The 27,740-nt window shown below is 40.4% G+C and overlaps 1 protein-coding gene across 2 annotated transcripts in view; it reads right to left on the minus strand.

Annotated features, from left to right (window-relative positions):
- Window positions 1-27,740, minus strand: part of CDC42BPA (CDC42 binding protein kinase alpha) — a 187,317-nt gene continuing 159,577 nt past the window's right edge. For both annotated transcript variants that reach the window (XM_071579798.1, XM_071579794.1), the window contains 9 exons: window positions 27,064-27,126; window positions 25,547-26,140; window positions 23,517-23,614; window positions 21,929-22,013; window positions 19,900-20,023; window positions 18,447-18,564; window positions 7,115-7,232; window positions 5,996-6,153; window positions 1-4,843 (listed from right to left, as the gene is read on the minus strand). In XM_071579798.1, coding sequence (XP_071435899.1) covers window positions 4,712-4,843; window positions 5,996-6,153; window positions 7,115-7,232; window positions 18,447-18,564; window positions 19,900-20,023; window positions 21,929-22,013; window positions 23,517-23,614; window positions 25,547-26,140; window positions 27,064-27,126 — 1,490 coding nt within the window. In that variant the 3' untranslated portion in view covers window positions 1-4,711. The remainder of the gene's footprint in view (window positions 4,844-5,995; window positions 6,154-7,114; window positions 7,233-18,446; window positions 18,565-19,899; window positions 20,024-21,928; window positions 22,014-23,516; window positions 23,615-25,546; window positions 26,141-27,063; window positions 27,127-27,740) is intronic.

Below are 27,740 nucleotides of genomic sequence, written 5' to 3' on the forward strand. Positions count from 1 at the left end.
ACAGTTCCCTGTTTTATTGCAGTACATCAAAGTAGGTTAATATTAAGTGTGTTACCAACATAAAATATTGGTGGTAAGTCATTTTTACATTGTTGACTTTTCCACCTTAAATATTTCTGTGCAAAAGAATCTACATCATTGTTCTGTAGCAGAGAATCTCTTACAATGTCCCCTACAACATTGAGGGCATTAAACAAAAGAGTGAGAAGAGGCAAGAAGCAGAATCTTTCCCCCACACGCACACTTGTCAGCTTTTATACTCTAAACAAAAAAGTGATTACATCTATGCCATGCAAAACTGTACAATAATATTACAATGAAAAACCTAAAAAACATATTTTAAAAATAAATGATATGAAACTGTCATACATAAAAAGGCAGGTATAATTGCTCTGAAATACCAACACTGGTTTGTGGATTTCTTCCCTGTGGATGAGACTTTCTTAAATGCAGAATGAAAACAGGTTGTACTGAGCTGCGGCTGGAATGAAAGAATACAGTTGGAATTCAGATGGGAGAGCCTGCAGCAAAGCGGTTTCTGGGGGTGTTTATCAAATAAAGTGTGAACACAAAGTGCACAGGAGAGTGCATTTTGTGTTAGTGCAGGAAGCTGTCGCAGTTCCTCCATGGAACTGACTCGTATTAACAAAAGAACCCACAGCAGGAGTTACCCTGTGCCACTAAGAGGCTCAGGAGCTGTGGTTACTTGCACTGTAATAAATTTTACCCTTAATGCATTAATTTAAAATTAAACAGCTTTCATAAAATGGAAAAGAAACCCTTTTTCCACCCAAGAGCATATTTGTCTTGTCATTCCGGCTCTGGCCATGCAAGACAACACGGTGCCAGAATCTGTTTCTGTGTTAATAATCCAACTGTTCTGTTTTGAAAGGCTGACACATGCTGTGAACCAGTTGGGTGCAGTTAAACTACATTTCTATAAATAAACAATGATTTTTGGACTTTTTTTGGTATGACAAGACTCTTCACTTCCCTCTGCCATAAACCTGAGAATGACACACCTGGTTTGTAATTTTAGCAGAATCAAATCAAAGAGAGAACATTCCTAACTCAGTTTTGAAACTCATTTAGTGGGCAAAATGCACATTCATAACAAGCCACAGCAACTAATGGAGGGGAAAAGAAGCAACTACTTCACCACAGCCTCAGGAATGTTTTTTTGAAACCACCAGCTGTCTTCTACAGGCCAAAGGCAAGAGAGAAGAGAGTACTATAACCCTGCTTTTGGGTTTATGAAATGTGGAAGGAAGCCACATATCTGTGTGTGCACATGTGCAGGGGAAAACTATTTACCAAATCTATCCCGTTCTATAACCTGGAATCCTTAGTAGCTGCCTGAATCTGGGTTCAGATCCTTGTTGCCATCAAAAGAGGAAAAAAAATACAAAACCCCAACAACCCATCTGTTTAAGCACTGTCAAAAATACAAACAAACACCTTCAGTCTCAGCCAAAAGGAAAAAAATCAGCTAGATACACACTGTGTACAGAGAACATGTGCTACAGTCAGAAATGCAGTGGGAGATTTTACACTCCCAGGACAAAACGCAGCCCTCGAACCGTGAAGTTGAAGCAGTGCTACAGTGCAAAGGAGCAAACATCAAACCTCAGGAGACAACTGTCTTGGAGATACCAGTCAAGAGTCTTACAGTTCAAATGACCAAGTTACTTTTCCTAGCCCAATGGGTATTTAAAAAGCTCAGCTGCAGTATGCATACCAACGAAAAAAAGATGAGTGTGGTTTAAAATTGAGTCTGTAATCAAATGGTCCCCAAATATATAAAACTATGTAAGTCCCAGGACAATTTTACTATTTTCTAGTAAGTGCTGTGGTCATTTGCTTTTCAACTGAGAGAACAGTTGCTGTTTCTCTTTTGGACAGATGTATATAAAAATGTACAGTACCAAACTAATTAAATATAGTAATCCTAAAGGAGACTGCCAAGGCTTAGAAATTGTAGTGTACAAACAGTGTAGGCCAGTGGAGCTCTCATCCTCTGGAGCTTCGTGTTCTAACACAGCTGACCTATGCTCTGCCTGAAAACATCAGGTTTTGAGATCATTGGATTGCAGGCACCATAACAGAGTAAACACAGGGGTTTACTTGATTTAATTGTTTGCTGTGTTGTGGCTCTTTGGGTTCTATTTTCAGACAGAGCTTTAGCACAACTGCAAAAAATAAATCCACAAAAAAGATCCTGTGACCCTCTATCGGGGGACTGTCACGCAGGCTGCTCTGTCTCAGTGACTGTTTAAATGCCTTCTCTCAACATCAAAATAAGATTATTGTTTAAATACAACATACAGTAAATATAAACTAGCCTGCAAAGGCTTTGAGAAGTGTGTGGACATGCTTCACCAAAACAAAGGACTTGTGGGGAAAAAGCTGTGGCTATACTTGAAGCAATATGCAGCCTTTAAGAAGAAGCTGACGTGGAATTTTAATAATGCCAATAATGCCTTGCCTATCAGTCCCTCAGAAATACATAAACTTTTCTGGGAGGAATTACTTTCAAGTGCTTTGCTGTTTGCTAAAGCTTTTAATTTCAAGCGCCAGGCTTGCAAAAGTAGGAGCTTTGAAGTGGAAACAAACAACACAACCAGCTTGCTACTCTGAAATACCCAAAGAGAAGAGAGACAGGCTTTTGATACGATGGTTTCTACAATAATTTCTTGAGTTCCTGTCCCAAAATAACATTGAATGAGCTTAAACTTGGACAAACCTCTTGATTCAGAGTGAAAGAGAAATCTTACCTAGGAAACCCAGCATGATTAAATGGATTAGATGATCTGTGTTTTGTTCCCTATGTCACATTTAGATCATACCTGGAAATTGCTGTACATGGTTTGAACTTACCTATAACTTCTATTATAAGGAAAATAGAAACTGGAAAACTCCAAACATCTGTGGGTGGAACACTACATGACTGCTGACTGCAAGAATATGGAATGGTTTAATAAGAGCGATAACAAGTTTCCAAAACCCACAAAAACCAGTATTCTAAAATACAAAAAGCCCTTGCATGTTTGAGTATGGTCATAGTATAAAGTCAGCAACAAATACTACTGAGAAGAGAGGCTCATTTGAACACACTCCCAAATGAAAAACACATCTGCCTTGCTAACTAAAGAGAAGAGACATCTTCCTCTTACCATCCATTTGTACATCAGTTTTTCATTTTATTCTGTTGACTGCGTGATCAGCTTCAGCTTTTTATTTAGTTTTGCAACTTCAGTGGGCTCTGTCTTCCACAGAAATACTTTCTGCCCTCCAACCTGCTCTGCTTTTGGAACCAAACAGCAGGTGAGCACATAGAAACAACTGCAAATTGCACAAACCCACAGCATGAGTAGGGAGGGAAGAGGAAAACCAACCTTGCCAGTGCTGCAGTTGTGGGCCACTAGGCATCTTTGACTACCACAGTGTGAACAGTGTGAGGTCAGTCTTCAAGGTTCTTTGTTGCTACAGTGACAGCAAAGCCAGCCAGGGCCAGCTTTGGTCTAAGGGCACTCATTTGGCTGATGTGTATTAGCAACTAGTATTTGGTAAGAACAGTAAGAGTTTTCTGCTTAGGGATGGTCAAGGAGATGTTAAACGTGCTCAAAGGCTGACTCAGGGAAGCAGTTTTCCTGCTCAATCCTGCTGTACTGAGCTCCTTGCTGCCTGAAGGACCTCTCCTGTGGCATCTGTCAGGCTCCAGCTGCACAGCTGGCACCACAAAGCCAGGGCAGCACCACACTGGGCTGGCTGGGCCCTTGGCTGTCGGGGCAGGGTTGCTCCCAATCGTTGTCATTTTTGCAAAGGGTGGGGACTAATACGAAAGTAGGAATTACAGCTTCAGTTTATGCTACGGCCAGAAGTAAAGAAATGTTGTGAAAGCACTGCAGGAGCTCTCCCAGCAGTGCAGCGAGCACTATGCAAACAGAAATCCTGTCCTGCAGAGGGTTCAGGCCTCCGAGTCTGTATATTACTGAGCATGAAAACAGGGACAACACAAATCTTAAATTAAAGGCTCTCTTAAATAAGCATCCATCTTCTGCTGCATACACAATGCTTTTTTCTTTGAATATATACATACGTATTTTACTCTAACATCTGCGTATTTATTTAAACTCTGTACTGTAGTAAAATATGCATCATTTTAATCAATAAGGATTTGCTGGCAACAATCAGATTGACATTCAAATGTGGTGGCTGAAAGCTTTTATGTGCCTCTGACATACTGATCATTCCCCATGCAGGGGAAGGGGTCTCTGTGCTACTTTTGTACAGTACAATGAGCTATTGTATGAAAACAAAATCCCTCTGAATTTTCTCTTACTGATACTGGTCTGGTCTACTTATGCTACCTTTTGGGAAGTGGGAGTGGGATAAATATGTCTTTAAAAATCAAGCAGCTGTAACCACAAAAATGAAATCGTTACTAATACAAACCTACAGCATCTGGTATTTACCAACACCCTAGCTTGGCTCTTTTGCTGCTGCCAGATCTGGGGAAGGGAGGGAGAGGCAGTGCTGCACGGTGCTGAAGATGACCAGCCTTTACCTTCCTCTGTACCCCACTCCCAGATCACTTTCAGACAGGGAATGGGGAGGGTTAGGATGATGAAGGTGAGAACTGGAGCAAGTGAAGGGGACAGCCACGGGGACAGCAAGCTGATGTGATGTCAAATCTGAATGCTGAAGCAGTTCATGAGTCCCAACTCACGTGATCAGAGCTCTCCAGAGAGAGGCTCTTGGTCTTGTGAGGAGAAATCGGGCTGGGAGGGCTGCTGAGGTTGGAGCTGTTCGATGCTGTAGAATGTCTTGGAGAGTCAGAGTCCTGCAGCCCAAAGACACACAAGAACACCAGTAGGTAATCAGATAGCAAGTTTGAGAGGGATTAAGGGTGTCTGAGCAACAGGTGACTGGATTCAAAGGCCTTTGTGGATTTTGCTTGTGTCCAAAAATACTGAGATTTTTTTTCTCAGAACTTCCTGCTCCAGGGAGGCACAAGAGTAAGGGGCCGATCACTCTGCTTTCAGCAGGCATTAAGTCATGCTGACATAAGAATTCTGGCAATCTGTGCGTTGCCAAGGGCTGCTTGGTCAGCAGAGGGTGCAACTTCAGGTTGCCTGTGAAGCTACCACAGCTCCTGCCTTTTCAGACTGTGATCTGAGATGCTGTAGCACTAAACTGAGAAATCTGTGGGGCACAGGCTTCATCACAGCTAACTCTTCCACGTCATTCCCAGGATCAATTGAAAGCATCCCATCAAGTTACTCCAGTTGGATCTTCCAGAGTACAGTAGAATACAACTCTGTCTGTGCTTGATTTTGGGCTGACAGTTGCTTTCCAGTTCAACTGGCTGGATATATTCAGTACCATTAAAAATGTGTGATCTCTAATTTTCACGCTGCTTGGTAAGAAAATGGATTGGGGAAATTTTGCTGGCCAACTTCAGACTGGACCCTCCCATGTAAAACATTCTTGGTTGGAGGGACTGAGTCCAGCAATGGGCAGGATTTCAGTGTTATCATAACAATAGTCTCGACTGCACAGAATAGAAATTATTAAATCCAGTTCCTGCTATAAATGAAATTATATGATAATTCTTACATTACCTTGTTAACTTCTGAGTACAAAATATCTCCTGTGAAATGGTTGCTAAGACAGCTTATGAATCTTTGCAAATAAAGGGTAGAAGGAATATCACCATTTCAAGCTGTGACAGGCCACTATCAAGCTGTTACTACAGGGGGCCAGTATTCTGGGGAGCCTTGCTACCCATGTGTCTCCAGGTAAGAAGCACAGAAAGCCTTTTCTGCAAGATACATTCCAGAACCAGACTTGACACAGTTTGACTGAAGTCTTTTGTCAGGATGGCTTGAAACAGGAAATTGGTGTCAATGACTCCTAAACTCATGATAGGATTTAACTTCCTCATCTTTATCAACACAGTTATGAAGTGTCTCCTCTTCCTCCTGTCACTCACCTCTCGCTCGTAGTCCCTTGTTGGTGCATCGCTGCCTTGGTCCAGGCCACCAGAGGACAAGGATCCGTCCGAGGGCGATGCCATAGGCTGACGCTTTGCTCCATAGCTCCCCCCTGAGAATTCCCTCCGCAGAGCACTCCCGTTCTGTGCAGACGATCCTAAAACATACGGAGGAATTAAACTGGGTTACAGATGTCCACCTAACATGGTAGAAACTTGTTCAGGTGTTTCTCTGGTTAGTTCTGCTTTCCCCCAGCATGTCCCAAGATGCTCAGCTCATGGCTTGCAGGCTATGCTCTTGTCTGCTGCCTGCTGCAGTTTTTCCTATGGATTCTCCAGCCCCTCACTTGGCACATCAGCATTAGAACACTTTACTCAGCACAGACAGTCAGGGTGTTCCGGACAAAGCTGGCAGTGGTAGAATTGGCTGTGGTGGCAGCCTAGTTCCAGTGGCCTCTTTTCCAGGGAGCAGGTGGGCTGTACCAGCAGACACACAACATGCCTTCTGCAAGCAGCTGGCAACGTGCAGCAAACACAGTGTGTGCACAAGAAGGGAGAAAACATAGAAGGGTTGGGACACCAGCTCTGCCTCTGCTTCCACATGGTCTATTACTTAGCCCCTTGCCTGGTCTCTGCCCATGTCCCCGCGCTGACTCTGGCATACAAAGACAGCATGGCAGCACCAGAAAGGTGTTTCCAATGCAACACAACTCTTCTATTCCAGCACTCAGTTATCTCTTGCTTTCTCTTTGGACTAGCAGCTAGACAGGCATCAAGAGCTCTACACAGATCAGCAACAGTCAATAACCACACAGCTTGTGAACAACTTGTCACTGATGTAAAACACTTAAACATGAGCAAAGTAGTCCCACAGCTACAAATTTAATTTTAATTCTAAGGCCAATTCTAAAAATTTGACAAATTGCCAATCTGGGACTCTCAAAAATGTTACCTGCTTATTCATGTGCTACTTTGAAAACAAGATTAAAATAGTTTGCTTGCCCTCAGCCAGAGCAGTCAATCATCACTTCCAAAAATCCTTATTCAGCCACTGCAGGTAGCCCTTTCCCTACAACTCTTGTGCACAGACTCCAGAGCAACACAGTTCTGTTTGCTTACGTGCTGCTAACCCGCTGCTGGCGCTCATGGACCGCCCCGGCTCCGTGCGGGATTTCGTGATCGACGGGATGCTGACAGAGCCGCTGAACACGGTCCGGCTCTCCTGAGGCCGAAGGTTCTGAAACGCACACACACACACAGCATGATTACTTATGGACTGTTGGTCCAGCCTTGGATGCCATGAAGTAAGGTCCCAAAATACATTAAAACCCCAACCTTACCAGAGCCGAGTATCTGGCCAGCAAGTCAGCAAAATTTGCAAAATAATATTCTGCAGTTTTAATAGAGACTGGCAGCACACGCAACGCAGTAGTGAAGTGCTGAATTACATGGACATATGCAGACAACTGAAAGAATACGTCTAACAAATCAAGAATTTCCTTGAAAGGGTGGTTTGCAAGCCTAATTAAGCTGCTACAGATATATTCAAGTTATTTTGCATAATGTCTTCCTTCTGAACACAAGTTTCCAAGGATCTTATTAAAATTTCTCTCCTCGATGACATTATTTGTGCTATGATTGTTTAACTTTATACAATGACCAGGTTAATCCCTAATGCTTGCAGAGTTATGAACAGGTAGTGGATCAATCTGTATAGCAATTACTTATATAATTCCAAAGCTGTAAACAGGATCCCTCCAAACCTACACCAGCTGAGCCAAAGTGAGAATCAGCCTCCTATTTTCAGCCTGCTCGAAGAGGATGATGAGAGCACATGTCACTGTTTGTCTGTGTGTTTTGATTATTGCTCCTGTTTTGCATCCTGGAAGTTCCACTGTGATTTTCTAAATTATTTAGTTACTGGACTGAAGTGATACTTTACTGAGGGAAGAGATAAACCATAATTTCCCTCCTTGGATATGGTAGTTCCTTAAACATATGTTGTCTTTAAAAGATGGGAAAAGAGTACTTTGAAGTGAGTTCTGGGAGACTTTATTTCTGCTTCTATGAATGTACAGCTGACCTCAGGGGAGAAGACTTCTCAGATTATTTAGCCCATCTCTCTACATGAGCTGACTTCTTAGCTGAGAGGGACCTGCACATATGTATCATTTTAGCTCTGGCTAAATATGAGACTTCCTCCTGCTGCTAGCATCCTTTGCACTATTAAGGCATTACAATTAACTAGAATTAGGTTCAGGGAACCTTCACAGATACACAATGTGGAGAGAGCTGCAGGTAGCTCTGAGTAAGACTTTATTTCCCCTTTACATGACTCCCACCCCCCACCCTGAAGTAACTGTTCATGTCTTCCTATTTATATTTAATTATTCCCCACCCCCCCCCCCCACCGCTCTGAATGAAGTAGCCACACTTAAAACAACAGCTTCTACTGCAATGCTTTTTAAACAAGGGTGTTAGGGAAATTTCAGATCAGAACAAAGGTTCCACCCCAACAAAGGTATTCTCAGAGACCCTCACGTACCACCCATGTCTCTATCTGTATTTTAAAATGGCTAATTAAATAGACACTTTGTAAGGAACAGGTTTCATACAGTTCAGCCTTTATGATGTATCACCAACCGGCTGCCAAATCCAGTCTTACAATGATCCTTATAGTCATTGCTCTAACAGACACCTCTGATCTTACAGTCAACCCTTGGCTTCTCAGTTTCCCAGTGGGCCAGAAAGGGCTGATTTTTAACATGCAACAAATAAGAATTAAAATCTCTCCTCCTGTTCCCAGATCTCTCTCAAGCACCAGCAAAAGAGGATCAGATACCCTACCAATGAAAAAGCCCTGTGTAATTCTCCCCTCATCCACTGCTGCAATGTAAGAATTTATACCTAAAGACTTAAAAAAGTCTCTTAAATCACTTGTGCAATTATATTGCTGTCTCTTGCTTACCTTACCCCTTCTTTTTTGTTTTAAAATGTGAACAACCAAAATGCACTGTAGTACAAAACACTGAGTTCCTGTGCCAGTGTCCTTCGCCATGCAATAGTCAATGTGAGATACAGAGTATGAGCATGCTGGCTGCACCTAAACTACGGAGGCTCATTCCCCTGATGCTAACCAAAGGACCTGATCAGCTAAGGAATGTCACTGCTGTGTTTTGAGAAAGAAAGGAAAGCCAAGTGCAGCACCATGCGAACATGTGCACTGGGGTTAGTACACTGGGGTTGCAAGGCTGGTCTTTTGCACTTGTATAAACCTACAATGATTAATTTTGCAAAGAGAGTAATTAGTTTAGTGATAAGGTGATTAACCTCCTTCACAGTGACTGAGCAGACAACATACAGGCATCAGGGGAAGGAGGGAATGGGAAGGTGAATGAAAGAGACAAATTTGTTTTAATAGTGTATTCTAATGATGATTATTTTTCATGACCTCAGTTTGCAACGTCCATGTAATTCCTCGTAGAAAATTTCTCCACAAAGCAAATTTTTCATCATTCTTTGTTCTAAAAATAAAACAAGCACATGCCAGAGATGCTGGCATTTTGTACCAAACCTCCTGGAAGTGATACATACATGATGCAGAAAGGGGATTCAAAGGAAAATAAACAGTGGTTATAAGCAGTAGTTATAAAGCAGCACAATGCAGCAAGTTAAAAACACAGAAAACAAAAGGAAACCTGAGCTTGCTTTACTTTGAGAGACAAAACCCCCTCATTCAGAACAACAATTCAAATCCTAGAAGGAAAATCCATCCCCAGTGCTGAACCAAATAGAGAAAGTTGAGAGAAGAGAGAAAAAATGCAGCAGCAGGGAAGCTGCTGCTGAGCACAGTGAATCCCTGTGAAATAGGGTGAAATGCCCAGATGAGTTCAGTGCATCCCATTCCAGCCGGAGAATGGCACTGTGGGTTATTTAGGGGCAGTCATTGCCACAGCTCACAGCTCTGCAGCGTGAGGGAGCCTCTCCCGCTCCCACAGCAGCTGCTCCCCGGCTGCCTCCCCTGGCAGTGGGGTGGGGACATTCCTACAGGGTCTGAACTGGCACAACACTGACAGGAACTTCCTTGCCTCTGTTCCTCTGTCCATCGTGCTGCTTGTTGTTCTGGGGTTTCTTTTTGTTTTAACATACTGTTCTGTTCACTACTTTATAATCCTCAGCTTTTCATTCTTCCTGAAGTAACACAACAGAATCTAAAAGTCGACTTTAATGGATCATTTTGCAACTTCCCTGTGGATTCCACATTGTTTTAGTTCCAATATCCCATCGGTACCTGGGACAATGGTACCATTCTTACACTAAAATCTCCAAACACAAAGGGAGGATGGACAGACACGCATCCAAACTCACAGCCTTGCTTTCTATACAGCTTATGACATCTCTACCCTGAAGCCACAAAGCAGACAAAAGCTTCTCTTCTTACAAGACCAAACCTCTAGTGCTCTACGGAGCTAACAGGGACAGGACCTTGACACTGCAGGTTGCCCACTTCACCTTTTTTCCTCCCATTTATGCCAGTATGCTGCACGTTAGGATGAAGGATGCTCTAAAGAAAAAATTGAGAGTTATCGTCTGGAACATGAGGGATCATTTGTTACTGACCCCAGGGAGACTACTCACATGAGAAAGGGAAGGTGGAGGGAATGTCACAGGCCAGTGATACACCACTGCATATTAAACACAGAAATTTTATAGTACAGTTGGACTAAAAAAAACCCTTTTAAGACCAAAACTACAATACAGCTTCAGTGACCCTCTAATGACCCTCTGGGAGAGAAACAGCTTTCAATTAGGCTTAACAATATTTTTTTTATTTCAACAGAGCATTCCTCTTGTGTATCTGCACCACTCTCCTACCAGAAGAGCCAGGATGGATGCAGACCTGTCCTCACAGAGCACGTTTTCCAAAATGCTGCAACTTCATTTCTGAGTTGTGACAACTGGAACCTCACAGCAGTGACACATGACATGCACTTAACAGTCAAAGCTTAGCTGTCGACATTGGTTTTGGAGCCATATGGAAGAGATTTACTTTTCTCCTGCATTTTTAAATTCTGTCAAGGGTTGTATGCAGGTATGTTTCCAAAACCTTCCCAGAGACAGGGATCTAGTGCAGCAGTCCAAAGGCACCCAAAGCAGTCTGGCAGGGAAGGCTTTGCCATGCATGTCTGAGGAGTGTTCAAAGGCCACAGAAACCAAGAGCCATGTTTCCATTGCAGCAATGGACATGACCTGGAACCACACAAACCCTGAGCAACCAACCACCATCACATACATACATCTACCTCACACATTATTCCTGACCTCTCTCTGAATCCGTCCCAAGCAGAACTGCAGGCCACAGCAGGGCACACAATTACAATGCACAGCAGGTACTCGTGTGCCTGTTGCAGTTTGGTTTGTGTTTCTGCAGGACATAGTGACCCCCATGGTGTCAGACCAGGATGCACAATACAAGAAAATGGCAAGACCACTTCCATCCCCCAGTTTCCATTCCAACTGGAAGGATATCTACAGAACAGCATCCTACCTCAGCCTCTACATAAAGATATCAGGATTAGGAGGATCTAATTGCTATCATCTTTAATTTTTGTCTTATTTCTACATGTTTTAATTTCATGTACTTACTTTAACCTGGAAACTGTCTCTGGCATGACCTGTCTCTCTTGATCTCTGTACTGTACTGTGTAAAACTTCTTGTATTCCACATGAATTAATCATAAACAATCAGTCTGAAAGTTTGGTCCGACAAAGACAGATCCAGAACCTTTTCCTAATTCAATGTGTTATGCAGCATCCTATTACTGACTGCTGGAGAATGAACAATGTGAAACAGAGAACTTATAATTTCAAAATTTCCACATCCCTCCTGGTAATTAAAAATGATATTTTCTTAGCAAAAGGTTCAGCCCAGTTGTTATATATTTTTCTTTTTCCTAAAGCCATGAAATATCTTTTTCTTGGCATGCCAGAGCTGTGGGAAGACCACAGCTGATTGCAGAAAGTAAATTGTCTGGGACAAAATAAAGTTAAGGGGTGAAGGAACAGCTTACAAGGGGTTTTTCTCCCATGTTAATAGCCAGGCAAAAGGAAAACCACACAGTGTTAGTAGAGTGAACACCTGACTCGGCCGTTCATACCCTCAGAGTCATAAAGTCTGGAGTACCGAGGACAGAGCGTGGAGGCGGGGAAAATGCAGGGTGTATGGAATCGTAAGAAAGGAATTTTTCAGCTGAATTAACAGTCATGTGGTAGATGTGCTCAAAGTTGCTCGGAGAGGAGATCAGACGGGAGTGATGATGAGGGAATTGATAAGGGGAACACTGCTATCAAAGACAACAGAGAGAGAAAGCAATGAAGGATGGTTGTACAGGTTACATTGGCAACAGCAGTTCCACAGGAGCAGCCAAACACCGAGGGACAGCAGACAGAACCCTGCTCGCCGTCAGCACACGGGTTCTTACACTGTCACCCCCAGGCCTCTGAGCACCTTCCTGACACCGACCCACACAGGCCTGCTGCCCTTGCTGTTGCTAAAGCATTAAAAACAAATAAAACTTTTAACTCATTGGGAATCGATTCTAGTATTTATTATTTTTTGATATTTCAAAGAGCACCACAGTTGTAAAAGGTGCTTTACAGACAGTTGTGAAGCATCAGTTCCCTGCCTTGAGGAGCTTACAATCTAAAATAGACATAACACAAACAAAGGAAGGTGAACACAGGTGAGGTGGTGTGGGGAGAAGAAAAGATGAGAATACATAGCAGTTAAGAGTTTGTAAGAGATTTCCTTCTGTTATTCATGCATTTTAGTGATTCCATTAAAATTATCACCCGTACAACAAACACAGAGTATTTCCAACAGGGCAGGGACACAGGTCGTGTGGAAGGTGAACTGGTTAGTGTCAGACAACTGGGACAATTCACTCTGCTGCAGACAGACAACACCAGGCCCATGTCCTTCTGCACAGTCCTGACAGCACTTTAGTGACAAGGGCACTTTGCACTGCTGTTTCTGCACTGCAGAGGATCAGGCCCTTAGCACATAAAGGTGCCAAAGCATTGGGAAATTCAGATCTTTTTAAAAGGCTGGCTGAGCAATGTGCTCCTCAAGTGTGATATAAAGAAGGAGAGGGGAGAAATAACCGTGCAAATTAAACAGAAATGATTTCTAGTTCATCTCTAAGGAATGTGCTGAAACAAGTGCTTCTCATAATTTAAAATCACCTAAATCCAGATTTAATGGAAAAATAATTCAAGGGTCAGTCTCCCTCCCTGTGCCATCTATACATGCTTAGCAGGTCAGCCTGCACTGGGGTGGCTGGCCCATGGACTCCACCAAATCAGAACACCTTTTATAATTTCTAACTTCTAAATTCCTCTTGCCCTCATCCAACTGATTTCATCACCTTAAAACAAACATTTCTGAGTAATGTTAGAAATGTTAGGACTTAAAATATAAAATATGGTAAAAATATAGCTTACCCCTCCACTAAACCTAAGGCACTACTTTTTGTATGTGGAACGTATTAAAGTCTGGAAGAACAATAAGTCACATCCCAATACATATTATATCAAACATTATTGTTACTGTTCTCTTCATTTCAGCTGGTAAAATCCAACTTCTTTTTTTTTTAAAAACACACAGTTATTATGAGGCTTTGCCTGTTAACAAAAACATCAATAGCCACATTATGGCATATAAGACATGATATACATTAAGTTGTTATTAGTAACTTTAGCAGCATCTAAATATCAGTACAAGAAGCCACCATTCCAAAATGGTCCAGGACAGCAGAATTTGCTGAGTTAATCTGCTCACAACAGAGAACTGGCAGCATAGTCAGCTACGTTCCTAAAAGCCAATAAGGGAGGTATGGCAGTGTCTAAAATCACAAGCTAAAAAGCAGAGGGTAGGCCAGCGGCAGACCATGAAAATATTTAGCCAGCATTCATGAATGTGAGAAAGCCACGATTTGGCAGCATTTTAAAAATGATCCTCCATGGAACTTTCTCCATGGACTCCACCATTAGATGCATGCATGGGGTTCCCACTCTCTTTAAAGAATACCAAATATATATAAGTATTCATTTACTCTAAAAGTTTCTCAATTGAAACAAGCAAAGCTTCACATATCATCTAGAATGGAAGTAGAATGGCTCATGTATAATGAGGTCAAACTGAAGCATAATGTTCAAATATAATGGCAGTCAAGACCAGCTTTTGTATATAAAAATACTTAGGCATGCAGAATATGAAAGCAAAATCAATCCTGTACATCTGATGTACACAGAGAGATGGTCTGTGCTGCAGTAAGTGCAGTTCCAGATTTCAGATCTTCACTACAAAGGAGCATCCACGATAAAGTGGCTTCAAGGGACAAGAGGGCAGAAGGGGGGCCAGACTGTACGGCCAGTTAATTGGTGACAGGCTGCTAGGGAAGAAAAACATGTAAACAAATAAGTTTGGGGATATACTAACAGGAACCATTCTAAATTGTACAAAACAAGACAATGACCCAGATCCACATCAGTAAAATACAAACATGTACTGATTACTGCTCTGCTAATAACACACAAAACCTTCTGGTTTCTGTTGCATTGCAGCCCACCAAGCTGCGCGTCAAAGCCAGACTGTAAGTGTTTGCCATGAAGAAAAGAAGAACGCAAGTTTACATTTGCCTGAAAATGCCTAATATTTTCTCTCTCAAATCTGATCTCTCTCTGATACTCTGGCATGGTTCTGCCCAAACCCAGGGCTATACTGAAATCAAGGGTGTCTGTTCATGGAGAGTGGGACTAGGCTACCACACTGCAATTTCCCATACACACATTATTGTGTCTGGTGCATACCAGGACCTTGGAAACAATGCACAGAGAAAGCACCTTTCCCTTTGTGTGGCTGCATCAGCAAGGCCAAACACAACAGCAGATATGTTGCACATACCTGATACACCATATCAAATAGACCTAAAGAGGCTAAAACAGTCTGTTCATTCCATTTACTTTGTACAGTTACAACACAAACTCAACTCTCTAAAGTTGGTCTTTTAAAAGACATCATTAAGGACAGTGGTGGGCAGAGAGCAAGCAGGCTCCTGTTGGCTCTGCATCCACCAGGCAGCTTTACATCACAGCTGAGGGCAGCACAAGTGCCCGTCCCCTCCTGCCCACCGACACAGCACAGCCCACCAAGGGCCATCGCCACCAGTTCTAATTCTGTGTTCCACTCAGCTTTTGGCATTTCCCCTGAAAAGGCAGCAGAGGCATGTTAGTGGGACTGCAGAGGTAAGTTTTGATTGGATTCACATTGCATATATGAAGAGAATATGTAGATATTAATGACTAAATATAAATACATATGCATATGTAAAAATTGTCATTTGCTTTATAAAGTTCATCCATGGGTGCTACATAGAAGTTGGTCTGAGTTGACAATTTAGTTTGTGGCAACTTCATTCAACACAGAGATTAAAATACGTATTCTCTATTAAAGCCTATTTATTACTAAGGACCCTACTCCCCACACAGCACTAAACTGACTTCAGTGAAAGCTCATGCTGGAGCTCATGCTCAAGCCAAATTTGGAAGCTCTCAAGTAAGCCAGAAGAAAGTCCAAATAAAAAGGCCCACTTCACTCTATCATACACTTTTTCTGCATTCCAGTATCCCTTAAAAAAAGGAGGCTGTATCACTGAAACAGCTGGGCAGGGAGTGTGAGGAGACTCTTAGCCTTGCATGGCTTGCTCCCCCTAGCTGTAGCCCTCTTTAAATGCAAAAACGTATTTTACCATCTACTTCCATAAACAAAAACAGGCATTGCCAAAGTAAAATGCTGCAATCTTTCCCACAGTTCGTTAAAAAGAAATACTTCCTCTTCAGAAACAACCCAGTTAAAAATAGAAAGATGATGTTGTCAGCTGCAAAATCATGACATATGCTAAGCACAAAACTCCCAGCTTTTCACTTTTTTGGAATAAAATAGGAAATTAGGGAAATAATTCCATGCCCTGGTAAAGGAACCACCATGGAGATGAACTGTACACAGGGTTGAATGAATATTCTTTACCTTGTGTAGTGATTCTCCAGGAAACATCCTCTGTTTCCATCCCCTCTTCTGACTCTAAATTTGTCTTTCCAAAAAAACCATTAGACTCAATACATAACCTCACATGCACACATTAACTCCTTTTCTTCCATTTTTGTGCCTGAGAAGCAAAGTATGTAGTCTGGAACAGACTAAATGAAAACTCAGTCCCGGTAAATACCTTACAGGAAGCTGTTGGAAAAGAAAAATCTGCCTGGACCAAAGTAGCTCTTGACAGACCATTCATTTCCTAGTTTCAAGTTACACTCTCAAATTCACACACTTCTAAGTCCCGTGCCTGACACAAATCTGTACCCGCTAAGTTAGGAATACAAATACAATATGACATTGCAAGGAGCTGTCAGAAAAATACACAAGAAATTCGCTTTTATCTGCAGTGACATCTCCCAGCATTAAGATTGATACCTACTTGCAAAAAGGAGGTTATAAAGTAACTTTTAAAAAAACAAGCGGCAGTAGTGGAACAAGCGGAATCAATTGCACATTGTACACATTTTCTGATGTCTTCTCATCACTTTCAGGTATGGAAAGTGACTCATGAATTTCTTTCAAAACATCATGCTGATTGGTCAAAGCAAAGTAAAAGTCCTCAAAATGTAACTTAAAATATGACCTTTGATCTAATACAAGGCTGGAGTAATTAGAATTAATTAAAAGCTAAAAACCATTTAGAGATGACATAGCTGAAGAAATATTAATCCATCTAAATATAGAAAATTCTTTTCTATAGATATTCTTTAGATAAAATCATTCCTCGTTGTACACTTGTCAGATTTGGGGCTTGGTTAAGAGTCCTTATAGGCTTTGATTCTCATTAACTTCCAACTACTCATGGTGTGAACAGGATGTGTTCTGCCCTACCTGCAGAGGTAGCAGACTATTTTCTCTGCTTGAGAAGAGCCACAAAGATTTCAAAGATCCCACCAGAAATGGAGAAGTGAAGAAAGGTCCTGATCTACATGCTGCCCTGATTCTTTGACTAACATTAGACATATGCAATCTGGTATCCAGGTAAGATAAACACTACCTGGCAACTTCCCTTGGATTTGCCATGTTTTTTCTAGAAGCAGCTCCTTCATTATTTACCCATTTACAAACAGAGATACAATATTGTCTTTTTGCTTATTACACTGAATATATTTGTTATTGAGATGTTTCTCAGTGTGTCTACTAGAAGATTTAAAGTAAATCAATGTGCTGACTTTACAGCCAATGTATTAACAGAAACATACCATTTGCTGTAAAAGTGAGGTAAAATGAGTATCTGAAGGCCAGAGATTATGCTCTTAAGCTTCTAAACTGGTGTAACTGCATGGCACACTGTATTTTCCAGTCTTAATTGTTTTCTTTGGGCTTTTCAGCATCAGAAAATCTCCAATTCAGTATTTGCTTCCTGCTGTCTGCACAAACTCCAAGTAGTAATGATGATAATTTCAGACAGCCGTTCTATACTAATGCCCATGTCTTATGATAATACTCATAAAATCTGTTTGATATCATATCACCTCATCTTTCCAATGGTGCTAATTAACATCTTCTGAATCACATCTGTGTCATTGTGGGTGAGAGAACAACACAGAACACACAAGCAATATACTTCAGGTGGCTTGAAGCAAACAGTATGATACTCTCTTATGGACAAGTGTTAATTGTCTTTACCTCATCCAAAATTTCATTAACTTCCAGATGACTATTTACTACACAAGGTTTTATGGAAATGAACATGTGTGTGTGTGCTATTACATGTTTTCTTTTTCCATTTTTCAACTTAAAAGGTTAGTTTTTATGCAAGAAGCTCTCACTGAGACTAGTTAATTATGAGCGAACATGAAAAATAGCATATTTGGCATGGAAAGAAATTTGGACACTATACACTATTAAACTGCTACAGAAAAACAGGCTGTAAAGAGATAGGCTAAGCTGAAGCTAAAGATTGGAGTAGGAAAAAGGAATTGAACTACTGTTCATGGAGAAAGGAATTTCTTTCTATACCCACAAAGAACACAGGCCCAAATCCTCTTAATTTTGCCCCTTCATATCAGTCATAAAAATTATTACCAACACTGCGAGGCCAATCTGTCTGAAAACCCCAGAGGCATTAGGCAACCCTCCTCCTCCTCCTCTCCTCAAGGCTGAAGTGTCACTCTCCTTGGTTAAATTTTATTACATACAGCAGAGCATGTTTAGCTCCATTTCCCTAGTTACACTGTTCCTGATACGGAATACTTCAACACTCTGAATACACACTAGAATTGTAATTGTTTTTCTCTCACTTATTTGCAGCCTGTGTTACAGTCAGTCACTCACATGTACTTTTGTACTTACCATTGGAAGGTCTTTGAGAATCTGTATACCATCCCCTGGACCCATATGTGCTATGTGGTTAAAATTAGTTGGGTTAGAAATTAACTTATTTCTCATTTCTGGATCACGTAGCATCTCCCTGGAAGAGAAAATATTTTGCTGAGATATTTTGTTCTAGGTGAGGATGGGCATTTATAAAACATGTACAGCTTTGATTATCAGCTACTTTTAAATGGAAATTAACTAGTCTTTTCCAACCTAAACGGTTCTGTGACTTTATGACTCTATTTAACCACAGTAAACAGCGATAAACCCCTGCTATCAGCACAGGCATGGAAAAGCTTCCAGCTTGAAGAGAGGGCAAGGGGCCAGAATAAAACAATGCTGTTGGCAGGCTAAGAGCCCATGCCCAGTAGTTACTAACATTTAAAAGAATATACAACTACCATGAGCTGATACAAAGCTCTATAAGATGAGTAAAAGCAGAACTCATTTGTGATGTATTACAAAGTGGAGATGAAAATGAAGTACTGAATATGAAAATAGAATTAAAATAATACTGCAGTACCTTTCTCAGTCTGTGGTCAGAATTAAAAGCTCTTCGAAATGGCAAGGATGCATTTCAGAACTTAGAATAAATAAAATTTTAAGAGACCAAACTTCAACCAACTCAGAAAAGGCAAGTCCAAGAAAAGAAATTTTATCTCCACTGCATATAGTTGTTACTTTCCTTAGAGCCACAGAGACAAGCTGGGAGCCAATCACTGGTGGAAGACGCTGGAAACTGGAAAACTGACATACTCAGTTCTTGGAGTGTGGCACCGTAGCAGGTCATGTTTAGTGAGTGATACTAAATGGCCAGTAACATCCTCTGCAAACACCTCAAGTAGTGCAGACCTATTTTTGTTTCCATTTAGGAAAGTATTTGTATTAAACACTCCTATTAGAAATACATCCTGAAGTCCTATGTCCTCTGATGAGGCAAGTTTTGTAAGCTTTATAGAAAGTTTATGCAGTTAAATCTATAAATTGAAAAGCAGAAACCCTGGAATACTGCTGAGAATAGAATAGCCTTCAGAAAGAAAAGCAGAACCAGAGACTGAAAGTAATTAATCCATATGCATACTTAGTAATGCAATCTCCTTTTGCAAGTGTTTATTAGAGATCTTTATATATATATATATATACAGTGTATGTGCACACCTATATACAGTATGTGGAAACATGCATTCCAAATTATAGCTGTTTCACATAATTAATCTGAACTAATAAATACTTGTGCATGCAGTGCATACCCATATCCAAACTGGTATTAACACAAATTAATCACTGAGCATTAACACGGTAGTGAAGAGACAGAAACATCTGAATGGGCATTCCAGAAAGCAACACATGAAGTACTACACTGGCATCAGCCACTGTCTCTCAGGGCCTACAGGCATGTACAGAGGACAAGTACATGTTGAATACCGACCTCCTCTGCTGCATCCTCTCCTCCTCGGGGACTCTGAAGGAGTAGCGGCGCTTGTTGTTGATGTTTCGAACCATTTGCTTCCGGCTGTTATCTGATGTCTCAGGGACCACCAGTTCATCACCCTCTGAAATCAAGACACACATGGTGATCCAGTGGGACAATGCATGGAATTTGAATTTGAAGACATTTTCTTCCCCTGCCCTCGCTAGTGTTGGACACCACTCATTTCCCATCAAAGCTGAACAAATGTCCTTTGGTTTACGGGTTTTCTTGGCTACTCTGTACTAACACTGCTATGTAGCAATAGACTTTACCCTTTGTCACACACACGTGTTCTCAAAGCACCACTGATCCATTCTTTCAAACAAAACACTTAGGTAGGCAGGAAAGGATGTCAAGTCCTCTGTCTCAAACTTTCCTTGGCAGTTCTCACTGAAAATCACTAAAACAGTCTCGTTCTGCCAATTGTCTGGAAACTCAGTGCAAGATTCTCTTTCATTCATTCCCTGTTCCAAAGAGACTACTCCTTTTGAAATGTTTGAACAGTGCTGTGTTTTGGTGCAACTGTGGGAAAAGGGAGGATTTTATCCACGTGTGTACATCTGGGCAAGGCATCTTTAATAAAGACATGAAAAGTATAGCAGGAATAATCATACAATAGGATTGTTACTTTGAATAAACGTTGCAACTGCTCTGCTTATTTTATGTGTACATACATATATATACACACACATACGCGCGCACACACACACACTTTAATCTAAATATATACACACACATATATGGAGATTAAAGTTACCCTTAGTAAGCTTGAACATACCTAACACCTACTGCTTACTGCCAAAACAGGTTTTGTATGGAACTAAAAATTCTTCTCTCCTTAAGATCAATGAGATTTCCTGAAGGGTGAGATGTACTAGGTAAGTAGCTTCAGGAAATAAACCTTCAGACTTCTAAAGACATACACTGCTTAGGTAACATACACAAGCAAAGCATCAGCCTTACTTCTGATCCTATGCTCTCCAGAGAGAGTAATCAAGCATTGGAATGGGCTGCCTGGAGAGGTGGTGGATTCACCATCCCTGGAGGTTTTTAAACTGACGTGGCACTGAGTGACATGATCTGGTAAATGGAGTGGAGTCGGACCAAGGGTTGGACTTGATGATCTCGGAGGTCTTTTCCAACCCAATTGATTCTATGGTTCTATTCCAGTATTTACCCTCTTCTGCTTTACTTTTAATGTTCAATCTTTATTAGACTTGAACATTCTTTATACACTGTTCTAGTACACTGCTCTGCTCTACCACTGTCATTCCTTTTGTACTACTTTGCTACAATTTAAATAAACACTGAATCACTGCCAGCAGCAGTGTATGTTTCTAGAGTGTTTATTTCCACTGTTTTCAGAAAGTCCTTAACAAAAGTTTATAGGTTTTGGTTGTTAAAACAGAGCATGTCCCCTCTCCATCTGAGAGGTCAAATAAAAGTTTAAGGAAATTCCTCAGGAGCATGCTTGTGAAATGGGCTCTAAAAAGTAAAAAATACTTACAACAAAAACAGATTTGTGAAGCTAAAACTGTGGCATGCAGTCATAGTGGCCCTAGTAACAAGGTATGAATACGTAATATTATATTACTTTATAATCCTTGGGAAATGTTTGTTTAGGTTAAGATAGTATTAATATTAATCTAGCACTGCCAAGAACACTATTGAACTCTTTAATTGTGCAGATATTTTTAGACAGCATTCTAGCAGGTGATCCCACATTTGGAGGGAGCATCTAGTATTTTATTTTCTACTTCCAGTCTTCATTCAAGTCTTAATTGAATATTTAAAAGGGAAAAAAAAAGTTGAGAGTAGCAGACAACACTGCAATCACCGTGGTATCTATAAGCTTTGGCTTTTTCCCAAATTAACAAGCCCACATATGTTTGAAAGATCACTTTCTACTATGCACATATCCAGGCAAAGAAAAATACTCTTTCTTAACAAAAATTTGCGTGATGAAAATCGGCTTCTTTTTACTTACCTGCCATTTTATTTTTGAAATATATTAATCTGACTGTCTCCAGGCCTAAAAGGTTTAGCGATCCCTCTGTATTCAAGGGTCGTACCTGAAACAAGGAAAAACAGTCTTTGTAATAGTAATAACTCACATTTCTCTAGTGCAACTTATTCTGAAAGCTCTAAAATGCATTATAAATGCTATAAAAGGGACACTGTTATAGAGCCAAACAAGGGGCAGCATCTCCTGTCTCCAGTAACACATGGCTGCTCTCAAGAGTAACAACCAAGAGTCCTTAAAGGCACAAAGAAGAGTTAAAAACAAGTTTAAACTTTTTTGGGGGGGAGTGAGTACCAAGGGTGTTACCTGAAATTCGACTTTAAGATGTAGGCTTAATACTACTCCTTGCAGCATTTAAATAAATAGTTCTGTTAGCAGTCTACTTCACATACCATTCCAATCTTTTCTATTAGAGGTACAAAGCAATAAACTGGCTTTTTGTTTTGTCTTTGCACCATGTCACAATTACGCTCTGCAACTTTATATACAGACTGCTAAAACCTACTGGTATTTGTGATTTCCAACTTAAAAATGAAAGGGGCATTCCACACTGAGTCTGCAAATTGTGTTAGAACAAGCTCCTCATAATAAATAGCCATTTTTGAGTCTTCTAGATGTAGCAGTTCTTGTTTGATGGGAAGTCCTGAGCCTCATATTAATCAAAGTACTAAACTGCATGCTCCTGTGTAGGAAAAAATGCTCCAACTGCTTAGCAACTCAATGTTTGGACATCAGAAAGAAACTTCCCCTTAAGGTCAGACTCTTCTCTCCTAAAGATGGTCAATAGCTGATCACCTTAATCTTGTGCATTGTTTATTCTTACAGCATTGCCAGAATCCCCTGGTCTGCACCTGATATGTGGGAAACTGATATCCTGAGAGACTGAATGATCAGTACAAGACCACAGGGCCAGTGACCTGTAATTGTATGTCACTGGAATGCCAGTAAAGGAATTATGTTGACACTAGCATGAAGCTGAAGTCAGTCTAAACTAAGGGGAAAAAACCAACTTTTCTTATTTCTATCCAAATACAGCTGAGCAAACACCTACTAAATATCAAGGAAGTGTCAGTTTTCAGAAACTTTTGATAAGAGATCCAAACCTGACATCATCCTTGTTTTAGTATTTGTACTGGTTGAAACAAAATGTTCTAACCCTCTCTGTCTACAATGTTCTCAAGCAGCAGGAGACAGATTTTTGAAGGCCTGTTTAAATACCTTAACATCCACAAACTTCTGACAATAACATGGATGCAATCAGCCCCAATGAAGACATATGAAATTAATACCAAGAAACTGCTCTCATTACTGCAATAACATCATTAAATCTAATATAGTCATATGCTTCAGATTGAACATTCATCTAAAACAGTGAAACCACATACAAAACACATTTGTATCTTCTATTACAAACAAAAAAGTGCTAATTTCTTTGCAGTAGCTTTTCTTTTAGTTCAATTATGTTTACACGAGCAGTTTTAATGATGGCTTCTAATGTGCTTTAAAGACTGGTACAACCTTAGCAAAGCAGCAGTGAGTTTTAGCAAGTTACCTTTTTGAGAGGAATAGTTTGAATCCACTCCATGGAGTTCACGTCGAAGATGTCAATGGCGTTTTCACTGTACACAGAGAGGTATGGTGCATTGTAACCTGAGAGGGAATCAGGAGGTACAGTGTCATGTGCTTTCAGACACAGCCCAAAATACATCATTCCTTATGGTTTAACTGTATTTATTTAAAAAAACCAAAACCAACACTACACAATCCAACAACAATATTTGCAAAATGTGTTTTTACCCAAAAATTACCAAGAAATTTATTCTGAAGGCAAACCAGCACCACCTAAAAACTCAGAATCTCCATGACTCTCCTTTTAACTTTGCCAAAAACTTAACTGCTTTCTGAATTATAAGATATTACAGTTTACTCTGCCAAACACTGATGTGGTTCAAAGGTTTTTTCCTCTAGAAGACCTATTTTTAAAGAGCTTGTATTTTGTAAATGATGTGGTAGGAAAATATATTCCTGTTATTTAATAACTGCCATTTGAATGAATTGAGCTCTTAAGTCTTTGGACTATGCACTAAATGAACATTATTGGAACTAAGCACCATGACGCAGTCATAAAAATCATGTTTCCTTCTAGCTTTAATTCTCTTTTCTTATTTTCTGGATTGTAAAGAGAATTCTTGTGCTACTTATCTGGCACATTTTCCCAGGATGGAATTTATTCCACTGGGGCCACTTCTAAAGGAGAATTCAGTACTTTATGTCGGTAAAAAGACTGCCATGATCTGCCAAGACTAACAAGAGCATTCAATTTGAGTTTAAATGTAACAGTTTTGCCATAAAATATACCTCTATTCTGAATTGGAATAACATCAACTCACTTCATTAAAGGCAATCAAAAAACTTCCATAAATATAAATGACCAGCCTAGATTAATGCAATGTGAAAAATACTCATTTTTCAATCTATCACAAACCCTTTTATTTTGATTCATTAGTTCTCTGATCCCACTGTAATAATCAATTGCTTAAAATTGCTTGAAACCAGAAGTGACAAACAGCCTGTAAAAGCTGCTCCTTCCACAGTCAGAAGGGCCTTCACTCAAACAGGCTGAAACATTCTTCCCCTCTGCAGTGTGACTGGATTGCTGCCAGTGTAAGTTAAGAAGGCAGACTATTCTGAAAATCAGCGTAAGACTGAGCTCGTTCACAGATACTCTGAGGGCAAACTTGGCTAATCTTTACCTGCATTCAGAAAGGCATTAAAAAGAAGAAAATAGACATGGCAGGTTGGGTTTTTTCCCTCAAACTGTCACACCGATAAAGTCTCAGCTTTGAAAAAAGGTGCAATACATCTCTAATGGTTCTTGGTGGAAATGGAAATATTGAAAAATTGCAGTATTTTTCCCTCAGGGTTATGAAATATATTTTCTATACTGCCTGCTATTCCTTGTATTTTGGAAGGGAAGAGAGAGACAGAGCAGGGAAACTTAAAAAGTGATTTTTTTAAAAAGCAGAGAGGAGATGAGCGTTGACAAAAACTGTTGAGAAAGAGAGAATGAAGGAACAAAAAAAAAGAATATACAAACTACTAAGTAAGAATAAATACCCCTAAAGAAAAGCAAGTCAAAATACCAGATCCTGATGACTCTGAACATCAAAGCTGGAATCACAATGCTGAGCCAAAGTACAATGAAGTTTCAAGACTAACTAACAACAGTCCAGCACTGGTGGTAGCGAATACATGAAGTTTTATTAGCCTCTGTAGAACCCGAAGTTTTTGACTGTTGTAGATATCAAGATGTGTTTAGAAGCTGGACATCAGAGTTAGAAGTCCTGACTCATGATTCCAAGCTGTGTTCCAGCAGTACAGGTCAGTGACAGAGTTGTCAAAACTAGCACAAATGACATCAGGATTAAGCCCTCTGACTAGATAAAAAATGCTGACAGAAGCTGAGAACACTCATTCCCTGTCAAGTAATTAGCCCTGAACTTCACTTCCTGTGAATATTAATACAAGCAGTGACCACTTCAATGTACAACAGCAACCAGACTGACAGACACGGCCACTTACAGCACGAAGATGGAGTCGCAGGCCACATCAACTCTTGCTGTCTCGACCTTCGGCCCTGGCAGTCAACGTAAACCCCGACGCTGCTAAAACACAGCAGGTATTCTTTGTTTGAGATTTCGACTGCACAGATGGCATCAGTTGGCTGCTGTGAGATAAATGAGAGCGTGTGGTCGTCTGGATGGAGCAGACTGTACGGGCTGCCTTCTCCATGAAGGGCGTATTTTAAGAAACCTGACTGGTAGCCCACACAGAGACGGTCACTGAAGATCGACATCCACTGGACGTTCCCCTGGACCTGGATCTCCTTGATCTTTTTGTGACGCGTCTTACTCTGATTTAGTTCATAACAGAGGACCTGCCTTTTCATAGCTACACACAGGCAGGTAAGAGCTCCGTGGCGCACGTGTCCAGAAACTATTGACTGACAGCCTTTTGTCTCTGCCAGCTTATAGAACTCAGTCTCCCTTCCATCCAGGGCAGCCATGGGGAAAAGCCGCACGTGACGGTTCCGTCCTGAGATTACTGCAATGAGCTGTTCACTTGGGATAAGCTCAATCTGATGAACCTTCTTATTGTCACCCACACGGATAATCTCTGGGAAAAAAAGATTAAAAAAACCCACAAATCCAAGTTAGTAACACTGAAGTGTGAATCGATTCTAACATATGTATTTGTAAAGATAAACTATGAAAGTAACCAAAAAATTCCCTTTTCTGCTTCCCTGCAATATTAAAAAGTACAGAATAAAACCTTGTATATTAATAATACCAGATGTGTCAATTCTGGATAAATCTTTGGCTTTTCCTCATCAGAAACAGGAGGAGCAGATCTGATGCAATAACAACTGCTGCATTATTTCAGTATTCATTTCAAAAACAGTTTATCATCACAAAACTACTGAATAAGGGAAAATCCTCAAAGAGCTGAAACACGAACAACTGTTGAGGGTGCAACAATTAATCATGCTGTTTGTTGAATTACCTTGGGAATCTGTTATTACTTCTTACAATACTGAACATAAATTTTCATTCCCAGTACCAGGGAGTAGGTTACAGAAAGGATTAAGTCACAATTCTTACTGAGGTGCACAGCACAAGAAGAGGAGACAACAGTCAAATTGAACTGAGGGAGGTTCCTACTGGATATACAAAGGAAGTGTTTTGCTCTTGAGAATAATTTGCAACAGGCAGCCCAGAGAGATCATGGAACCTCTGGCCTTGGGGATTTAAGACCTGCCTGGACAAAGTCCTGAACAACCTGGTCTGGATTCAGTATTGAGTCTGCTTCAAACTGGGGAAAAACCCTTCCACTGCATTCCAGATGCTGGATCATTGTTACTGGAAAGGATATCCAAAAGAGAAAGCACATAGAACACCTTCTGATCATTCATGGATCTGTCCAGCTGATAATGTAGTAAATCAGGAAAAATTGAAACCACAGAATGAGAAAAAATGTTAAAAAGCCACTTTTTGATTATTTAGTACTGGGGAAATGATTACCAGTTCCTAATCTCTTACCGTCTTTGGTGACATGCACAACAAATAACCCTTCTTCATTTCCCAGAGCTATTCTTTCATGGTCTATGACATTAAGAAAAAAAAGGTTATTTTTCTTTGGAATACTTCAGGAAATACTTCAGCAATAGTGACAATTCTCATTAGCAGAGACACTTTTTTAATATCTTGAAATAAAAGTGTATAAAGCCAAACTCAGTATATTCATGTAACAAAAAAATTGGCAACCTCCCAATCTTCCAAATTCTGAAAAAAATAAGTCTTTTCCCACTTCTCCTGTAAAAGTAACATCAAGAAACATATTTTTTAACAAACCACTCAGAGCACCTAAGTATACTATCATCTTTGAAATAATTATAGTATTATAGTTAAATAATTTAAATAATCAGAGATGAACGTATTTAAAAAGACTAAATTGGTTCTCTGATCTTACATTTTGTCTGTGGTCCCACCAGCAGATTTTGTAAACTCAGTGATTTGCATCTGTTTTATAGTGCTAATTTTGCCCAGTTAGGGAATTATGTTATGAGAATAACAAGAGAAAAATGTCCAATTCTCAGTCAAAATTGTTCACAATTATTAATATCAGTGAATAGAGGGAATACTCTCAACTTGCACTTCTCTCTTAAGCCCACACACATTTCCATATGGGACAAACCCACTACATATGCCTCCCTGTC

Source organism: Pithys albifrons, chromosome 2 (genome assembly GCF_047495875.1).
Source record: "Pithys albifrons albifrons isolate INPA30051 chromosome 2, PitAlb_v1, whole genome shotgun sequence".
NCBI classification, from domain to species: domain Eukaryota; kingdom Metazoa; phylum Chordata; class Aves; order Passeriformes; family Thamnophilidae; genus Pithys; species Pithys albifrons.